Raw genomic sequence first — 21,181 nt, 5'->3', positions numbered from 1 at the left:
ACTCAAATTTTAAAATCCATATAGGATTAAGTTGCACTCTAGAACAAGAACCATTTTCCATTTCAGGCCCAGAGCTCTGAAGTTTCCAGTGCCTTTCCTCTACCTAGTACCTGTACTTTCAGAATTCTTTTTTTTTTTTGGTACTGGGGATCGAACTCAGATTCTTCCGCTTGCAAGGTGGAACCACTGAGCTAAATCCCCGGCACTTTCAGAATTCTTTAGGTCTATCATTTCATTTCTGTGAAAGTTGGTGAGGCTGTGTGCGTTCTTTGAACACACTGAAAGAATGTGATCTTTAAAATCTCAAGAGGCTGAAGACAAGAGCCAAGAGTGATAAAGACATTTCACTTGATCAGCAGCAAGTTGATTGACACAGTAGCAGATATGGCTAATAATCAACTCCCCATCATTGTCACCTGACCTCAGAAATCACCTGAGCAAGCATATATAGGCATGTGCAATACCATTTTCATGCAAGTCTGTATTTATTTCTCTGTACTTTAACATTAAGAAGAAAAGAATCAGTCGCTTTCTTAGCTTCAAACACAGCTTATTTTCCTAACTGGTATCCTGCAAGAGCGGTCAGCTTATTCTCTCCTCTGCATGTGTAGCCCAGAAGGAGCAAGCAGCCCTGTAGGCCCTGGAAGTGCAGCAGGGGCTGCCAGCCAGAGGGTGAAACCACCTGCTGTTCCACATACCCTGCAGGCCAGGGACTGGTCCGGCCAGATTTCATAACAAGGTGGGAAGGACATACTCCCTAGTACCAATATGGAGGACATGTAGTCATGGGCCTGTGTACTTCTCAGCAATCTGTATAAAATCAATTTCCATAGTGATCAGACATGCAGAAGAGTAATTTCCTGTAAGTCTTGGGTTCTGGCTAAGTGGAAATGCTTCTGCTTGTCTGTTGTGATTATTTAAGCCACATGATCTCAGAGGGAAAAAATGAACCATTGGCTTAGACACTGAGCATCTTAATGTGAAAAAGTAACTTTTAGCTTAACCACTGCTCTATATCCAAGCCCAGACTTAAATATCCACCTGTACTGCCATCTCAGTAATTATGATCAAAACAGCAAAACTACGTAAGTATTATCCTTCTAAAACATACAGTCCATTTCTTCCCTGAAAATTAAACATTTTCATATGGTTTCTTGTCATTTCTTTGGGAGGCAAGGCCACTCACGGTACCCTAATTTTTGTTTGTTGGTTGGTTTCTTTTCGCAGCTAAAGTTAATGCTTGCATCTTTCTCTGGTAGTTTAGCATCTTATTCTATATTAGTAGTGCCCCATCAGACGTAGCACAGTGTGATGCCTACATTGATACTGAAGTTTAGAAACTGGGATTTTTTTCTTTAGCCCTATGTCTGCACTGACTTTGGCTAGAATCCTCCTATGCTGCAATTTCTCCATCTGCTAAAATGCCACACAGCGATTGACACCCACTTCACAAGGATATTATGAGGAATGAAGTGATAATGGTTATAAGATGCCTTGAACCTTTCCAAAGGAAAGTGATCTGAAAACACATGTTCTCTCTATTCAAGAGATAATGGGTTTTGCTCCCAGATGCAGCTGAAGGAGGAGCTCTCCTGCCCTCTGAAGGGTCTCCCCATCTCTCCAAAAATATAATAGAAGGGCTGGCCAAAGAGGCAGCTGTAGTAGGAGAGCTATTGGTAAGAAAGGCAAGTCTGCATTGTTGGGAGGAAGCACAGACTCTTAGCTTCTGCAGATTTATCTGCATTGTAACAGAAACTAGCTCATTCTGAGGCCTAAGTTTAGCACAGAAAGAAAAGCTGGGACTTCATAGGCAGGGTAGGTTTGAATCCCAACTCTTCAAGAAATGTCTGTGTGGCTTTGGATAAGCTCCCCAACCTCTCAGACTGTTTATTTATGCAACTCTAACATGAGGATAATAAAATTGGTCTTGTACAGATACTGTAGTTTAAATAGGATTTGGTTTGTTGTGTCTTGTACATCATAGGTGTTCGGTAAACAGTAGCTACTGTTTCTATGCCTTTACTTGGCAGTGGATGAAGAGTTTTGTTTTGTTTTTAGTGCCACTGCGTAATACAGTAGTATCTGTATGTATGCAAATACTAAATGTGGCAAAGCAGAATTTGCCTTAATAGTTACCAAGGAACAAAACCTTAAAGTTGGCCACAGACTGGCACAGGCAAATTATGTACAGTCACATACTTTCTATGGAAAATCACACTGCAGAGATTAATGGGGCCCCCGGCACACACACCATTTCCTGGCCCTCCATGTCCCATGAGCCTCTTCTCATTGCTTCCCATGTGGTTTCCCTGCACCCACCCTCTCCTGCTTCAGTTATTTATCCCTGACTCTGTTCTTTGCTGCCATGCTTCAGAGCATCTCTGAAGGACCAGGCCTCCAAGGTCCTCCTGGGCAGCCATCTTCATTCTCCTTCACTGGTCTGCATGCCACCCTAGAGATGCGTGCCTCTGCTCACTCTGCCCCTTTTGTGCCTTCTCTTCCTTCTACTGGTCCTGCCCCAGGGTGCAGGATGGCACCGCCTAACTCCACAACACAGTTCAAGTGTGGCCTCCTTTCAGAAGTCTGTCCTTGTGCTCCTCACTGTCCTCTTCCTCGTGTCCTACACCCATGGAGTCCTCACCTCTGCAGACACCTCTTGCATTCTGACTGGTGTCTGCCGTACATCCTCCAGTCGCTCCCTGGGTCTTTCAGTCTCAGCTTTCCAGGAACCTGGGTACTGTAGGCCTTTGCTGGATGTCTGGCATAAAGATAAAGATATGTGCCTGTTCTTCAACCTTCTCTGATGAGGACTTTGGACCTCACTCAGCAACATTCTGGGACTCCACTCCACAGCCCCTCCCCCATGCCACTTGGAGAAGTATCTTTAAGCAAAAAATTCCCCAAAGAGATTTATGTCCATGTCTTCATTCACTACTGCATGGTGATGCACAACAGCTGTTCACCATCTTTTGTAAAATCCCTCAAAAATCGCAATTAAGTCACTCCTCAGACATCTTTTTTTCAGGACATTTAAACCCGGTTCCCTTGACCCTACTCATGAATGCAGTGTGCCTTCCCCTTTGATCATCACTAGTGTGCTTTGCAAGTCTTTTCTGAGTGCTGCATCTTCTCTTAAGTTGTGGAGGTGTTAAAGAGACCACATGCAGCAAATCTCAGATCAGAAGTCAGCTTTTCGCTAAGGCTTTCCTGAGTATCTCTAGAAAGATAAATGACAGAAGTTTTGCCTCAGTGCTCTGGTCACAGGTGTGTCTCTCTCTGGTGAGAAAGGAAGACAGTGAAGGATACATTCCTACCTACATCCAAGGAAATTTGATGTTTTATTTTCTAGTCAAATGTGTAAGGCTGACTGATAAGACTAAGTTTTAAATTTACATGGAAAGTAAGGGTGCTCAATTGAAGGCCCATTCTTTTTTTACCACTTTTAAAATTTTATTAGTACATGCTTGCAGTGTATGCAATTTAGAGTTATTTTGAGGAGTGGGTACATGTACATAATCCAGCTTGTTTCTTTTTTTGTTCTCTCCCCCTTCTCTCCCCCACTCTCTACCTTCTCCTCTAATTCTCCTATCCTGACTTTCATTCTTGTTGATATCATTAGCCCTAGCACATGTTATGGCATATATAATATCCATTGAAGTTATTAGGTTCCTGTACATGGCATATCTTTATTCTACTTATTTCCCCTTCCCTTCTTCTTCACCCTTTGCCCTTGTTCCCTTGGACCACTTCCCTATTGCAAGAGATCCATCCCCTTTTCTCCTTCTATCCATCCTTCATTATTCTCTTTGTCTGTGCTTTTCCTCACTCCAGTGAAAGATACCATACGATATTTAAGTTTGTGTGCCTGGTTTATTTCATTCAATATTATACTTTCCAGGCACATTCATTTTCTTACAAATGTCTCAAATTTGTCATTCTTTATTGTCGAGTAGTAGTCCATTTTGAAGGCCTATTCTTGTTAGAAACAACTGCATACTGCCCTCCTTATCTCCCCCTGCACATGCCCCTGGGGAGGACAGTTCTTTGGGTGGAGGAATCTTGTCCCCTTGCACCTCCATCGGCACAGCTGAGAGGGACTCTGGTGTGTGCCAACCTTGTCTGCCCTGATTTTGGGCAAGGGTTGATTCTCTTCTCTGGTCTTCTTCAGTTGTGCTTCTCACTAAGTGGCCAGTTAACCCCACTTTCCTCCTCCTGCAGATCAGTCATGCCCAACCGGGGCATTTCCAGGTAAATGCCCTGTAAATTCCCAAGTAAATTAAGGGTCCTCAGCTCCACCACATACATACACACCTGTGTACACACATCCATGCACACACATGGACTTATAATTCCACACACAGCTGACAGGGAGACTGGCCATTTGCGCTGATTGATGCTGTCTAGTGATGAATAGTAGTAGGACGGCCCAGTGACGGTGTCACTTCCGGGAATTTCAACGATTCTGGGAACCAGGAGGACCTAGGGAGGTCATCATCGCCCCTGTGTCCTCTTGTGCCTCCCCTCCTCCTGCCTTTAGTCTCACAGAGGGATATGATTGTTCATATGAATCCCGACCCCCCCTTTTCTGCATAACTTTCTTTCCCTTTATGTATTTTTTGTTTTCAAATAGCAATAGTTGCCTCTTTGTGTAACTGTTGCTTTTGTCCTAGCCAAGGAAGAAAAGGTGTACCTGTGACAAGAGAAGGAAGAGAAATTCAGTCAGCCCCTCCCTTTGCAGCCCCTCCCAGGTCAACATTTCCCTGCCTTCCTCCTACAGCAGTGCCTGTAATGCCCATTGGGGTGGTGCGGGGCACTTGGCCTTACAGGGCAGGGACACTGCATATAACACTATCTCTCCATAGCTCCTTCCACAGTTCCAAAAGGAGAGAGGGAAGGGACCATTTTTAAAAGATGCACAGCTTAACAACTTGGAAATATCTTACTAGGAAAGGTAAATGTTGTCATAAAAAGTAATAATTTTTTATTTCAACAACCGTGACATGTATTTCATTCATTCACATATAAAATGTGTGGTCTTGTGTGCTAGAAACTGTTGTAAATAGTGGGATTAGATCTCATGAGGAGACAATAAGATTGAAGTAATCAACTCACTGTTGCAAACTGTGATGGATGCTGTGACGAAGAGGACAGGGAGCACAGTGGATGTTAGGTACACGGAGGAGGTCTTGTTTCAGCCTGGGAGGAGTCCAGGAGGACTTCTCTGTAAGTGGAGATACTGAGGAGGGCCGGAAGTAACTAAAAGGGGTGGAGGGGAATCATTTTGTATTAAACTGCATTAGCCAAGGAAGAAAATACAACCTAAGGTCTGTTAACCCTAGAGATACTGGATACTTAGTCATTTTAAGGAGCAGGCGACTCGTCAGAATAGGAAAGCAAAATAGTTTCATCTGACCAAATGCCAATCACAGTACAGTACTTCTCATTAGGCAGATTGATGTGGGCTTGCTTCAGCACAAACGGTGGAAGCCTTACTCTTTCCCTATATTCAAGCCTCTCTGGTCTGATAGTGATGCGTCGTCTTTTTGCACACTGCAGGCCATCATTACATTAAAGTTCACATTTCACATTCCTGCATTAAATACTATAATATTCAGGTGCCACTTAGCTTCACCACTGTCCAGGAAGCAGCCATGCTGAAGTGAATATGTCTTATTCTCCATAAATTGGCTTTCCCAATCAAAAGTTCCTTTCAGAGCATTGAAAGCACCTATTATAGTGTTCCTGGGATTTTTCGATCTCAGCGTGCAGATATTGCTATTGATAAAAAGAAGCTCTATTCATCTGACAGGGTCCTGCCATCACTTTAACCCAGGGAGCACTGCTTCTTCTCTGGAAGGTTGATGCTGCTATGTGCCTGAGTAGTGAGAGAGAAGCGTTCTATGCAGCAAGTGCTCTGCAACTTTCTAATCCTTTGCTTTTTGTTGTTTTATTTCTAAAGGCCTGACTTGTCTGTTGAAAACATCTTCCAAGACTGGCTTGAGAGCTCTGGAATACCAAAGGTACACTCAAGATGCCTGCTTTAGGAGAGTCTGTGGCAAAGAGTCAAGCTTGCTATTTAGCCTGTCAATTGCAACAAGAATTTTTCAATCTGTGTCGCTATGTAAAAGCAGTGATCTAACTGAGCTGGACTATCTGTAAGTCAGGAAAATGCCAGGTTCCCCACCCTCTTTCAGCCTGTCCATCATGGGGTGAGCCTCTGGCCCCTGTCTGCAGTGACTGTGGTACATGGGTGAACATGTGTGTTCAGTGAGGCCTTGTGAAGCAGTCTGTATATTTTGGCTGGAGTCACTAGGCAACAGCTCAATGCCCTGGTGTTTGAGCAGCTGGCCTCCAGCTCTGCTCTTTGGATGTATCCAAACAAACAGGTGATCTGGTTTGCTGAGCTTTTGGCTGACCCATGGTTCAGTGGCTTCCGCCCTTTCTTTCCCCAGGTGCCTCTCACCTTTTTCCCCTGAGGTTCAGGCTGGCTTCCCTTCTTAGATGGCCTAGTTAGAGCTATTTCTCTGCCTTAGGGTCCTGTGGTCCCTCCTCCTTAAGATTTTGTTCTCTTCTTCCCTTTCTGCTTACTGCAGCTTGGAGTAGAAACATTTCCTGGCCAGCCCTGCGCCCACCCATGGGAATCACCTGACCCAGAGCCACCTCTCTCCTGATTAAGCTAGGTTCTGCTCCTCTCAGAGCCTCCTGAGGAGCCCAGTCCCCTCAGCCACCGAGATGTTCATACTGGCATGAGCCTGGATCCTGGAAAGTCTAAGGGTGGTATCCCAGGGCAGCTGCAGACCAGGCCTGCCCACCACAGTGGGCCTTGGTGGCTGGGGTGGACCTCCATGGCCAAGAGAAGTTCTGCCAGGAGCTCAGGCCAGCAGCCCCTGAGGCTGCTTTTTTCTAGTTTTGTGACTGGTTACCTGAGCTTCCCCTTGGGAGTGTCTGAATGTCAGTGAATGTCTGTGACCCATGAAATGAAGGAACGGGAGGGCTGGTCTCCTTTACCTTTTCATCCCTTTGCTCATATCTTTGTCCTTTCCCACCACACGGGGGAAGATGTCTGCTGCTAACTGCCATTAGCTCATTCTTCTAAAAGGACGCTTTGCCTGCTGTTCAGGAATGCATGTCACCTGTTAAATGTTATTTGTTTGCCCCAACCCTTCTGGGAGCAAGAAATAATAATAACAATAACGATAAACAAAACCAGACCTGGGCAGCACCTCACTTGTGAGGCAGTGCTCTGAAAGTGTACATATTATGAGGTCCTGTGGTTTCTAGGAAGATGACTTCCAAGCCAGAGCCCTCACCGAGTACCAAAGTCCAGGGAGAACAAGTCTGTTTAGTCATGAACAGCCAAGCCTTACCCTTGGTGTTTTACTTGGGAGGGGTGGGGGTGCTTCTCTGAAGCCCTCTGTGTCATGTTCCTAAGCCAGGCTGTTAAGAGGCTCCCAGACATTCTTGGTGTGGCCTGGAAGGTGGGAAGAGTTGGGAGCTCAGAGAGCTAGCCCCCAAATTTCCTGGCTTGGAACAAGGCTGTTCTCTGCAGCAGTTAGGAGGGAAAGGAAAAGGAAGAGTCCTTAATTGTGTGCCCAGAAGCAGGTGAACCCGCTAAGGTTTTGGGGCTGGGGCTGACCCTCTTAGCAGGCACTGCCATGTGCCCTAAAAGGCAAGGTTTTGCCCCCAGCAGAGGCTTTTGCTTTCCCCCTTTGTTTGAAAGGAGCAAGGGTGCATGGAAGGTGGAGATTTGCCTCTGGCCTGTACATTTTTTCCCCCCAAGGTGTAGTTGCATTAGTGACAGCTTATAGTATAGAGGAGATCCTCTACTATAAACTGACAAAACCTGCTGTCAAAACAGCCAGGTGCAATGAGGCTAACCGGCTATAAATTGTCTTTAAGACTCAACTGGTATTTCCTTGGGTGCTTAACTGTTCAGTAAAAACAACTGCATGAGACAGAAAAGACCCTGATTTAGTGCACATAGTGCCATCGGTGAATGATCACACGGCGTCTTTTCATCTCTTCTACCCGTTTTTTGCCACTATTTAGATGGCTGCTGGTGATTTACCTGCTCTTACCCCCTTTCACACTCCTAGGAAGTTTCTTTTCTTTTCCACTCCAGTGAAAGGCTCGGCAAGGACCCGAGACCCTCTAGTTGCAGGAGCCTCACAGTGAATGGGACACCTTGTTCTTTGTCCCCATCATTATGATATAAGGTTACAAGCCTGCCTGCCCTGGAATGACAACCAAGCACTGAAATCACTCTCATGTTCTTTGTTCTCCTCCAGAATTTCTGTCCAGCAGCAACTGAAGTCATTCATGACAAAAGAGTCACGTTCTAGTGGTGAAGTTTTCATTCCACAGGTTACAGAGGCTTTTTGTCTTCCTTCAGGAAGGCTTGCCTTGTGGTTGGCCTCGATTTTACTTTTTGGCTACATTGAATGGAAATCATAAAAAAAAAGTGGAAATAGCTTCAGCACCAACAGAAGTAAGCACGAACTCCACACAAGCGAAAGAAATTGGATCCAACCTTTTTAAAGCACATCCCGCCTTGTAATTTTAGCCTCACAAAGAGATTTAAAATTGGTTGTACCTTTGGAACTATAGATTATTTCCTTTTATGATATTTTTCTGATTATGGGACTATTACACATTTACTTTAAAATATAAAAAGGCTGTAAATAAGAAAATAAATATGACCCAGAGAGTTTTTTGATATACATTCTTTGAGTCATTATTCTGAATGCTTAAATACATACTGCATCCTTTTCTTTCTCTGCCTTTTTAAAAGTAAAAATGATATGCCCTCTAGCAAGTTCAAATAATAGCAAAATATAAAACATGAAAGCCTTTGCCCCTTTCAGTCTCACTCCCCAGAGGTGACCTGCCAGATAACAGCTTGGTGTGAGTCCTCCCACACATTTTCTGTCAGGTTCAGCTCATAGGAGCATATCCTCTTTAAACAAAATTGGAATTTTATCAACCAAACTTCAATATTTTACTTAAGAAGGTATTTTGGGCAGTTTCTTACATCCCTTAGAATACTTCAAGAACAACAATTTTAACAGCTGTGTCACTTCCTAATGAATAATGTAACTAAATTTTCTCAGCTTCTACCTTCTACAGTTGCAGTAGCACACAGTCATCTCTCAATGGCCACAGGGATTGGCCCCAGGGCCTTCGGTGGACACAAAAATCCTCAAGTGTTCAAGTTCCTCATGTAAAGTGGTGCAGTATTTGCATACAACCTATACATAACCTCTCATATACTTAACTCTCTACATTACTTGTAATACCAAATACACTGTAAATGTGATGTAAATAGTTGTTATATGTACTGCGTAGGAAATAATAACAAGGAAAAAACTATGTGCATGAGCAGTATAGATTTAGCTATTTTTAAAAATATCCTTGATCCACAGTTAGTTGAATCCGTGGATACAGAGCTGATTGTACATTATTTTTAAGAAAGTTGCACATTCTGCTAATTTGTCAGCTCTATAAATATATTTTTCCTTCTTTTCCTGTCTATCCAAAGTCCCCACCCCATATGCACATATATTTCAGTCTTCTTTTAAAACATTTCTATGCAAATACACCAGAGACAACTTTTTTCCATCCATCTTTTCTTTAGTACTCCTTATTTTAATTGCTACAGAACTCTTTGATTCTTCTTAGCTTTCTTTGACTTCTTCCCCAAATTGCCGTACTGAGGTCCTCATGTACATATTTAATCAAATTTCTGATTTTATTTCCTTTCCTAGCATCTCCTCCACGTCTTTTCATTATATTTTGCTTAGACTAGATAGTGGCTAAGTGATCTGTTAGCCACAAAACTCTTTCCCTTTCTGTCCATCATTCACGTCAATGCCAAGTGAATCTTTCTAAAACACAGTTCAAATCCATTCTCCTCACTGGCAACTTTTTCATGTTTCTAAGTGCATTGTCAATGCACTTAAAATCCTCTTTGGTCTGCTAATTGATGCTATTAGCAGTAGAGCCTACAGATACTTTTAAAGATCTTATTTCCCACCATTCTGCCCTACCTTAACCACTGTTTGCAAGCTGTACTACCAAACTTTCCTCTTCTCTCCTCTCCTCTTCTCGGAGTGTTTTTCTTTCTCTGTATTTAGCATGCATCAAAACCTGCTTAGATTGTTGCTGTTTTGTCTCATACCATCCTCTGCCCCTCATGCCCAGAAACAGATATTTATGTCCAACTTGTCCTGTAGTATCTGTTGTGATGCTTGTTTTGACAATTGCACATAGTAGATGCTCAAGGTCTGTCCAGTACAGTAGTCAGTAGTTACGTATGGTTGTTAAGCACTTGAAAAATATCTAGTATACCTGAGGAGCTGAAATTTTAATCATAATTAAATTTGTTTAAATTTAAAATTTCATGAATCCATTGGTGGACACAACTTGAGTATGTGACTGAATCTACTTTTTCAACTTTAGATTTTATGATACACAATTACAAACCAAGCATTTCTGATTAAAATTTAGCATGTGAATTGAGAGGGTATGTGAAAACATTTCCAATTTAGAAGACTTGGTACAAAAGAAGTAAATAAAATATTTCACTAATTTTTTGTTTGATAATATGTTGAACTGATAAATTTTGGATGCACTGCAACCCATTGTGTAGACAGCAGGCCCATGTATCAGTGAGTTCCATATCAATAGACTTAATAGTAGACCAAATATGTATTTTTTAAAAAAGTTGTTTCTGTACTGCACATACACAGATTTTTTTCTTTTCATTATTCCCTAAACAGTTCAGTATTAAAACTATTTACATGGCATTTACATTGTAGTAGGTAGCATAAGCAATATAGAGATAACCGAACATATTCAGGAGGATGTGCATAGGTTACATGCAAATACCACAGCATTTTACATAAGCTACTTGAGCATCCTCAGATATTAGGGTGTGATACTGGAACCTACCTCCCATGGATACCAAGAGATTACTGTATACCCAGTAAAGCATAGTATCAATTCTATCTGTTACTTCTTACTTTTTTGGCAGTACTGGGGGTGAAACCCAGAGTTCTGCATACACTAACCAAGCACTCCATCACTGAACTACATGCCAATCCTCATTTTGTACTTTTTAAATGTGGCAACTAAAATTTAAAATGACCCATGTGGCCTGTGTATGGACCTATGGAACAGAGCTACTCTGAAGCTATTGGTTGGGCTAAAATCTGAGTGTATAATGCCTTAAAATCACCCACAGAATAGATACGATGGAAATCATCTGTATTTTTGTGAAAGTTGAGTGAAGGTAGATCTGGCCAGTCCTAGACACCCTTTTGTTTGTTGTGATGACATGGATGATTTAATTCATAGGAAAAGAGTCAAAGTGCTGGTGTTCTCAGTTGGCATTCAGAGGGCATGAACTAATTCCCAGGTTTGCCTCAGCTCTCAGTTTCAGCTCCCAGTAGTCTTGTTTCTGGAGGTATGAACATGTGGGCCACCAGCCAAGGTGACTCTCACAGCCCTTCTGTGCCTCCCTTGCTTTGGAGGAAGTGCCCAGCAGCCCTTAAATGATAAAATCCTTAGCAGCAGCGGTGGTGAGGAGGATACAGACGTTTTTTTGTTGCTGTTGCTTTGTTTTGTTTTTTGTGCAATACTAGGGTTTTAATCCAGGGCCTTCACACTGAGATACATCCCAACCCTTGTTTATTTTTGAGAGATGGTCTTGCTAAATTTCTCAGTTACTCAAGCTGGAATCAAACTTATAATCCTCCCACCTCAGCCTTTCAGAGTGCTTGGATTACAGCAGTGCTGTGCCTTACCCAGCTAAGAATATGGTTTATGGGGTGCCACATAATGTCCCAGAAGTTGGCAGAAATCAACTTGAGTTTCCAGATTTGCTCTTGCATCCCAGAATTTAAAACAGCATATTATTCTGTTATCTTGGGAAAATTACATTTCTGCCTAAGCAAACACCTGCAAGTTGTCAAAGGCCACACAAGTAAATGATAGAAAACGTATGACTTATAAGGAAAATGCTGCAATCACAAAACTGTGGAAACTTGGTAAGATCTGATGCACGAGGCTTTATGTCATTGTAACCACAGTGTGCTTTTAGCATTGAGAAAACCAGCTGGTTTGATAGGAGAACAACTTGTAGACATCTTTTATTTATTTATTTTTTGGTACCAGGAATCGAACTCAGGGCCTTGTGCTTGCCAAGTAGGCACTGTGCTGCTGAGCTACATCCCAGGTCCTGGTAGGCATCTTTTAGCACATATTATATAATATTATCATCAGAATTTTAAGGCTCAATGGGATACTTAGTCTCAGTGGTGTATTTTAAGAATTCTATGTTTAATGGTCAGTCAAGAAAAAACTCATTATTTTGCAAATTTCAGAGAAAGTATATTTTCCAAATTATATGTATTGAGCTCTTTGGTTCTTTTATATCAACAGTAGTAGTTGCCATAAGTAGTATATATTTGAGGCTTCTGCTTCACTGTCATTTTCATCTAATGGTTCAACTCACTTTTTCTAAGTGTCTAAACATCTTGTCAAGGATCCTCAAAGATGTATTGAATGGATTCTCTGATCTTCCTTTTGGGGCAGGATCCAAAATGTCTCTGAGTTGACACAGTCACTTACAGAGCTCAGAGTGCCTGGACTTTCCACAGCTCTTCAAACTGTTACACAGCTGAATCACAAGAAACAGGAAAGAGTTTATTAAAATCTTAATTTTTAGCTTAATCTCCTTTATTTTTGAATCTGTGGCTCAGTGCTCATATTAATTTTTCCTCCTTTCCTCCCTCCCTTTCTTCTCTCCTATCTCCCTTTCTTCTTTCTCTTTGATGCTGGGGATTGAACCTGGGATCTCATACATGTTAGGCAAGCTCTCTACCACTGAGCTACACCTCTAACCTCTTTATAATATTTTTTTAGGGCATCATAACTAAGTGCTTAAACAACAGAAGTGATTTAAACAACAGAGATTTATTTTCTCACAGTTTTGAAAGCCACAAGTTCCAGATCTAGATGTTGGCAGATGTGGTTTCTCCTGAGGCCCTCTCCTTAGCTCACAGATAGCCACATTCTTACCGAGTCTTGTGGTCTTTGTGTGTACAACTCTGACCTCATCTCCTCTTCTTACAAAGACCCCAGTTATGTTGGAGTAGGGTCCATGCATATTACCCCATTTTACCTTAATGAACCAGACCTCTAGTCTACTAAGGTCACAGCATTAAGAGAGTTAAGAGTTCAACATACGAAAGGACATAATTCAGCTTATATCAAAACTTATTCCCAGTTTCTCTGTTTCTTTGATTAGCTCCACATTTGTAGTGAATCACTTTAAAATGGCCAATAAAAAGTCACTCAAGCTAACCTCACTATTTTATTTCCCTATGGAGCAATATGCTTTGGGTATTTTGTGTGTGTGTGGGGGGATGATGTTAGTTATCTAGTCCATAAAAATTCAAAGTCACATCTAGTGGCATAAAAGGAAATAAATGTATGAAAGATTCATTCTCCCAGAGACTGGTAGGTCAGGAGGTCTGCATTGGGTGTTGTGAATTATGGGGGTATCTGATTTGACACTGTTCAAGATTATTGATCCCTTCATAGGAGAAAATACCATGATACAATAGGAACATCTTCCTGTAGTGCCCCCAAATGAAAGCTCTGAATTCTTTCTTCTTTTTATTTTAAAATTTGATTTTCAGAAAGAATTTGAATCTCATTTATAGAAGTCAGATATACTACACCCCAAGTCAATAATAAGAAAGAAAGTGTTTCTGCTCCTTCAAAGATTTCCTTTGTATTTACAAAGAGTTTTAAGTTCCAACAGTAGAACTGTCAGGCCTCCAGATGAGTAAGCTGAGTTTTGGATGAGGAAGTATCTTCCAGGATCTCAAGTCAGTCTTCCAAGTCCAGCGCCTTCCCTCTTCTCCCTGCGAAGATAATCAGTGCAGCCATTCTTTATGGAGGACTATGGGTGACTCAAAGGTGAGAGGAACATGGTTATGACCCTTAAGATGCTCAATAAGGGAATAGGGAAAATGTGTATACAAATAACTAAACCAAGATAAAAAGCAGTAAGTAATGAGAAGCTAACTTTTAGAGTTTGGAAGAAAAGTATTGTTTCCATTTGTGGAAGCAGAGAGGGTTGTGTACCATTTGAAACCAGTTTTGAAGGACAGGTGAAAATTGGGGAAAAGGCCTTTATGGTCAGGGGAGCAGTATACTCCAGGTTTGCTCATGGAAAACTGAATGTGCACGTGTCAGATCTCAGTGACCAGGACACTGATTAAGGCACAGTGGTGGTACCTCAGCCCCCACTCAGCACTTGGGAGTTAGCTCTCCTGGCTGGAGGAGTCAGGAAAGAATACCTCCCAGTCAGTATCTCAGTGCTGTCCTAAGCCTGACCCCTGCCACACACTACCCAAGGCAATTATGCCCCTTAATGATAAGAAGGGTAAGCACATTTTCTAATAGTAGTAAAATTCACCACTATTCTCCAATGTGTTTTGATCACATTTGGAGTAGTGACATTTCCCCTTTCTGTTTCCCATTAGGAACAAATTTATGGCTGTTTATTTTGCTTTGAAAGCAAGATCTGCAAAGGGGACTGTTAGTAAGGAAAGACAAAGCCAGATTACACAGGGACGTGAATGAAATATTAGAGAATTTCTACAAGATTCAGAAGCCATGAGAGGCATTCAGAGGAGTTCCAGTCTTTTTTTTTTTTTTTTGGTACCAGGGATTGAACTCGGGTCCTTGCACTTGTGGGGCAGGCAGCCTAACCACTGAGCTAAATCCCCGGCCCAGTTCCAGTCTTGAGTAGCAGTTTTACAACATGGCCAGGTAGGCCAACAGCTTGGCCTGGAAAGAACTCTGAATGAAAGACCAACCTTTTCCCTTCCACAAAGGGATGAGGTAACTTAATGTAGCCAAACGAACAGTTTGACTGACTTTTGCTTTTTGGTTTTCAATTTTGAACTTTCATGTCCAGAGCCATTCATTTATATGGATACTTTTTAAAAAGTGCATTACATATCTAGATGGCCAATGATGTTTATTCAGAGAGCATGTGCAGTGAGCTGTGGGTCAGCTAGAGGTGCCATCAGAGGAATAAGTAGGGAGCTACATGGAAAGTCCATGCTCCCTGCAAATGGTAACCCAAATCCTGGCCATGATAGGGGAGAGGTCTGGACAGGTAGAGGGTAGGGATGGGAGTGGGACCTAGACCTGCATCCTTAGGATCTCAAATTGTGTGTGAGGGGCTGTGTGCTGGGGATTGAACCCAAGGCCTTATGTGTGCTAGGCACACACTTTGCTGCTGAGCTACTCCCAGGCCTGCACACCTATTTTTAAAAATGAACTTGAAGGAAGGTATATGAGGGTGGCTTTCTTAGTTGGGATAAAGAGCATTTGAGAGCATTTTCCTTTTTAAAAAAATCTGAACTGACCCAGATGAACATAGACATTTTGAAGCATGTGACAAATCTAATATTTGTTTGATGAACTATAGCTAAATCTGTTCTGCATTTTGAAGTAGAAGGAAAAAGCAGCAGGAACCACTAGCTTTAAAAAGACTGTTTGATTCAGTCTAGTTGATGGAGATAGTTGGTAGTGGCTTTTAATAAAGAGATAAGGTGGGGTTCTTGCTAAAAGTGTAGTTCCGAAGGCTTGGGTTAGCGATCTCAGGAGACCTGGTCATCAGAATCGTATTTGAAACTATAGATCTTGTGTTCACACCATATGTACTGAGCAGAATCACTATAGGCAGAGTTGGGACTGGTTGATATGATCCATAATTCTGAAGTACATTCTGTCAAAAGAAGTTTCTTTTCTAAATACAATCTAAATTCTCAGAGTCCTTCAATTTTATACTCTTCCAGAGGAAGCCAAGTACTTGCTTTGAGATTTAGTTTATGTGTGCTGGGCAGCAGGCAATCGAAGGGGAAAGGGCACAAACCTTCCCCCTGAGCTCACAGTCTTCAGGGACCTGTAAGTCAGCTGTTGCTCAGGAGCACATAAGAGACCTCCACCAAGGTAGAGCCCCAAGGAAGAAATGTAGAGGCTGCCATTCAGCTGGGAGGCTAAGTCTGTAAGAAAACAAAATGCCTGGAGGCTCAGCTGTTAAGCTCCAGTTGGTCACAAGTGAGTGAGTCCCTTCTCCAGGGATGAAGTCTAATGGGCCACATTTAGACATATAAGGATTACCTGTTTTTCAGACTTACAGGTACTGTGCACCCAGAGAGATTTCTTTCTTTCTTTTTTGGTTTCTGGAATTGAACTCGGGACCTTGTGCTTCCAGAGAGACTTCTGTAAGGAAAGACTTTTACATCCTTAATAATGAACAATGCCATTAAATAGGAAGTCACTGCAATAGTGTTTTATTTAGAGAGTTATTTAGAAAGTGGTGTAGGGCTGGGGATTTAGCTCAGTGGTTCTGCGGCCTGCCTTGCAAGCGCAAGGTCCCAAGTTTGATCCCTGGTGCCAAAAAAAAGAAAGAAAATAGTGGTGTAAACTCAAAGAGATCTGCTTCAGAATATAAACCTGTGTCAACATTTTAAGAACTGCCCCTATTCTCTTTCTTATTAGGTGAGAACATCCTCTGGTAGACCTTTATCAAAAATAGATTATTTTCTACTGTATTTGCAGAATGCCTTTCCCAAACCCAAGGAACTGCAGCTCAGTGATGTGGACCCTAAGTGCACATGTGCATGGCCCTTCAACAGTCTGGCATTGGCCTGACATCACACAGCCTCCTTGCACACTCAGATGCTAAGGCCAGTGCCCAGGCCTCTGAAGGGTGTACCTCAGCACCCTGCTGACAAGGAGAACACACAGGCACACTGCTGTTAGAGCACAGGGCTGTTCTTCCTTCTCTTTTGTGGAGACCAATCCTATCATTCCAAATACAGTAGGTATGTATTTCATATCTGCACAATATACTGTTTCTTGGATGTGGCCTCTATTGCTTCATGATCAAATGTTAGTCTTTTCTGGTCTTGTACAACTTGCAGGCTGTGCAAAAATTGTAGGTGGGGGATGAGTCTAGAGAACAGTGTCTCTTCTCACTATGGGAAGATGAGCCCAAGCTCACAGTGCTAGTTGCCAACACAGCCCAGGTGCGAATCCATCAGACTAAGGCTTTTTGTATATCTTTTTTTACCTTTTTTTTTGTTTTTTGGTACTGGGCATCGAACTCACAACCTTGCACTTGCAAGGTAGGTGCAGTGCCACTGAGTTAAATCCCTGGCCCCCTTTTGTATATTTTAGCAGTGTTGCTCTTACTCTAACTCAGCTTGGTTCCATCTTTGCTTTAGTTTTCACAAAGTCCTGTGAATAGATAATAAAGGAATATAGCAGAGAGCCTTGGCAGAGATGATTTTAAATTTAATGTGTGACTGTTGCCCCCACCCCAAAACTGATCCTTTTTTTTCCCCATGGGTGCAGAATGTGGACCTCAGCTTCTTGTGCTTTTTACCAGTGTGTCATTAGGTAGAGGATAGCCCTGTGTATCTGGACCGAACATTTCTCGTAAGGAATACTATGCATTGTTGCATCAAGGAGCTGATATATTCTAAGTGAATGAATATGAGCATGTGTAAGTTTGTGTCATTGCCTTTGGAAAGATCTGGCTGGTCCAGAGGTACATACCTATAATCCCAGCATAGAGGGAGGCTGAGGTGGGAGGATTGCAAGTTAGAGTCCTGCTAGGGCAATTTATCAAGAATTGATAAATTCTTGCCTCAGAATAAAAAATAAAAAGAGCTGGGGTTGTAGCTCAGTGGTAGAGTGCCCCTGGGTTTGATCCCCAATACCACAAGAAGAAAAGAAAAGACAGAAAAGAAAAAAAAGAAAAGAAAGAAACTAGATAATAAAAACCAGGTCACTAAAACAAATGAGAAAATGCAAATGGCCAAACAAGAAGTGTCTATGTATCTGCTAAAGCATTTATGGGATGTTTTCCATATTCTCTTATTTACTTCCAAAAGCAAACTCCCAACTCTAGTCCTTGGCTCTCATCCCCTTTGCCGGCCCCCTGTAGGAGGTTATCAGGGAGCACTGCCAGTCAGTGGTCAGCCACCGAGTGTCTCTCAGGTCAGGGTGGTGGCTAGTGATTGTCACCCTAACCAAATCCAAACGTGTTTACGAAAGAGCAACAATCTCCTGACACACCTCTGTGTGGCAGTTGTCCTTATTTATTGGCACTTGCTAATGAGCATATCCAGATCACACCACAAAAGCCAGTTCTCTGGTTCCAGCCTTTACAAGCCCAGCGTTTCCCACTTCTGGTCCTGTGCGGTTATAAACCCCACCATCACAGTGTCAATAGCCTCAAGCAGTTTGATTTTAAAAAACGCAAAACAACATTATTTAGAGGTGAATGAGCAAGAGTGGAGCCTGGGTAGAGGAGGAGAGTCAGTTGTGTTGTATCCAAGTTAATGTTTTTACAGAGCATATTATCATGAAGTTTTGTTCACGAAGTTTGTTCACGAAGTTTGATGAATTCTATGTTGGATGCAGAAGGCAGTTCATATATTAAATACAGCTTTGAATTACCACCAGGCTGTGTGGCTGTGAGTGAGCCACTTCTCTGCGTCTTCATTACTATTTGGCTGGGCTGGAGGGCAGAGGCTCTGTGAGCCTTATTTCTCCAGCATGCTGGGCCAGGGACCTCACCAGGCCTGTGCTGCAGGCACACGTGGACGCCTTGGAGAGGATTTACTTTACAGAAGTATCTCCCATTCCATCCTTGGAATCTTGAATTGTTCTCAGATTTAAAATGCATCCTTAGTTTGTATTGGTGTTTGGAGAGATTTTATACATTTCATCCTGAATGGTGAAACTTATGCTGTTTCTTTTCTCTCCCACTGGAGAATTGTTATTGAAAGATTATTGGGAGAATTATTAAGTGATAATCAATCCACCGGAACGTTTACACTGGCTGATCACTGAGGAGAACACATTTGCTTCTAATTCAAATCAGTTATTCACAGATATTAACCTGTCTGACCAGGAGGAGATGAAAAAAATATTGCCAGGCTTGTTGGTCTCAAAATTTCTGCAAATCCTAACTGCAGGTCAGTTTTTCCTTGGCAACTGGCAACTGTTATTTCTCAGATATATTTTGAGGTATGAAAATAAAATATTCATTTATCCCTGTTCCCTGTATATCCTCAGGGAGAAGGTCCAGTGAGCTCCAGGTTGCTTTTAGAGGAATAGGAAGACATGGGGTCCAAATGCTCCAGAAAGAGCCGCACTTTTTATGCTATTTTATATTTAAATCTTTAGAATATTTACTGCTTAAAAATTAAAAACAACAAACAGAGCCTGTAATGAAATGTTTATGAGAAATTGCCACAGTGATTGGTACATATTTTATGGCAAAGTGTTGCAGTGTTCCTTCTGTTGAGAAAAGTAGAACCTATTTAGGGTTGGGATGATCAAACCCAGATGCTTTCCTAAAATTATATTTTCAGTGCATTTATATGTCTGTTACAAAGTGTGCTATGTGCTAAAAATATCTTCCTTTGTAGGCCAAGGGGAATTTCAAACCACATTGAGGGATACATATATCAGATGGTTTTTCTTAAGTGCATTAAGGGCATCCTGGTTGTTATTAGACCCGACTTTACAATATGACATTATTTATGCCAAAAAGCTTCACAATTCAATTCTTCTTCAATTTCAGCAACTTTATTGGCATGAAAACGCATGGAAGGGAGGCCAAAGTCAGTACATCAGAATTTAGGACTAAGATTTCAGGGCAATAGTGGTAATGGGATTCGGCTGGAGATAACTCCTTTGTCCTCGTGGTCTATTTCCTGGAGTAGGGAAGTCTCCCACCACGTCAGGCAGCTTTTCCTGCCTTCTTCCAAGTGCTTCATCTCATTTTTCTTTCCCCCCTTCCTTTGTCCTCAGTGGCACACGCTATCACTTTTCATGTCTATGAGCCAAGCAAAAATATAGTTTCCTTGAGAACTTGTCATGATTGTATTTATCACAAAGCCCGTTCCTCCAGAATTCTCAGTGGTCTTTTCTCCTCAAATTGTAACTGTTAGTCACCGTCACTGCTTTTGTAATTTAAAGACATCTGCTTGCATTTTGCATAAATGTTTAGACTCTATAAGGAATTATAGTTTTTAACTTAATCTTTCTCCCTTTTCTTCCCAGTATACTACAGTATCCCATTTTACATACTAGAACATCCAGATTGGAAAAAATAAGCTACTATTTTATTGAGTAGACCCCAAGTTAAGTCCTTTATCCATAATAGTTATTTACTTCTCCTTAGTCACAATCTATGAGATAAACATTGTTATACGCATTTTATAGAGGAGGAAACTGGAAACCAAATCTGTCTAACTTAGAAGCCCATGTTAGTTATTACACTGGCTTTAAATATATGTAGCTTCCATTAGGATTTCAGATGTTTTTGCATTCAACACCTGGTCATACTGGTATATTCAGAGAGTAATGTGAGAAATATCAAGTTTCATTTTATGATATTCTTGGAACAACAGTTGACTTATTATTTTGAATGGCCAGAACCAGAGATGGATTTATTAAGTCTCCTTTAGTAAGACACATGCTAAAGAGCACTCATGTCCTCCCCTGTGCCCCCAAGTCCTTGGAAGGGACAGGTACCTGCATGTAGGGTCTCAGAATGGGACATTACCTCCACAGGTTCTGTCCCAGGGAATGGAATCTGTGTGGTTCAGGTCAGTCGTTTATGATGATGTCACCGCTCAGTTATTTTGAGACCTTTGAAAGTTTACTTAGGTTCAAAATACCAGACAGGCTTTTGTCTCTGAGGGGAAGGAAGAAAGGAGTTAGCATTACTGTTCTACTTTTAGAGCTCTTGCTCTAGGCTCTGCCTCATTTGGTTCTCACCGCAGCATCATCTCCATCACATTGGCTCAGAGAGTGTGTGACCTATGTGCCCAGGGCTACGTAACTTCTCTGTGGCAAAGACAGAGGGTGCCTTGGTCCTCAACGGTGTTATTTCCCATTACACCAGGGCTTTGTAGTGACTCAGGGAAGCTGCATTTGCAGGACCTCACTTAAAACAGCAACAGCATATTTTGCTAAAAGTTAGTCTGATTCCTTATGACCTTGACCCTTACAGAGCAAGGCAGCAAAGATCTAAAACACTCACCGGCAAAGCAAAGATAGAACAGACTGT

The 21,181-nt window shown here is 41.9% G+C and overlaps 1 protein-coding gene across 32 annotated transcripts in view; it reads left to right on the top strand.

The window, feature by feature from the left end:
• Aopep (aminopeptidase O (putative)) overlaps positions 1 to 21,181 on the top strand; it is a 418,900-nt gene that overhangs the window by 268,167 nt on the left and 129,552 nt on the right. For 31 of the 32 annotated variants that reach the window (XR_015448844.1, XR_015448845.1, XR_015448841.1 and 28 more), the window contains one exon: positions 5,960 to 6,020. Coding sequence is in view for 25 of the 32 variants with exons in the window: in XM_021259370.2 (XP_021115029.1) it covers positions 5,960 to 6,020 (61 nt within the window). In the remaining 7 variants the exon portion in view is untranslated. Of the gene's footprint in view, positions 1 to 5,959; positions 6,021 to 8,288; positions 8,711 to 21,181 lie in introns of those variants that run through there. The other variant, XM_021259373.2, reaches the window with a different exon arrangement.

The sequence above is a fragment of the Heterocephalus glaber genome, unplaced genomic scaffold (assembly GCF_053883595.1).
Source record: "Heterocephalus glaber isolate CG9 unplaced genomic scaffold, H.glaber_assembly_v1.0 deba00000594, whole genome shotgun sequence".
NCBI lineage: Eukaryota > Metazoa > Chordata > Mammalia > Rodentia > Bathyergidae > Heterocephalus > Heterocephalus glaber.
The sequence above is the reverse complement of the archived record's forward strand: the minus strand, read 5'-3'. Positions and strand labels throughout refer to the sequence as shown.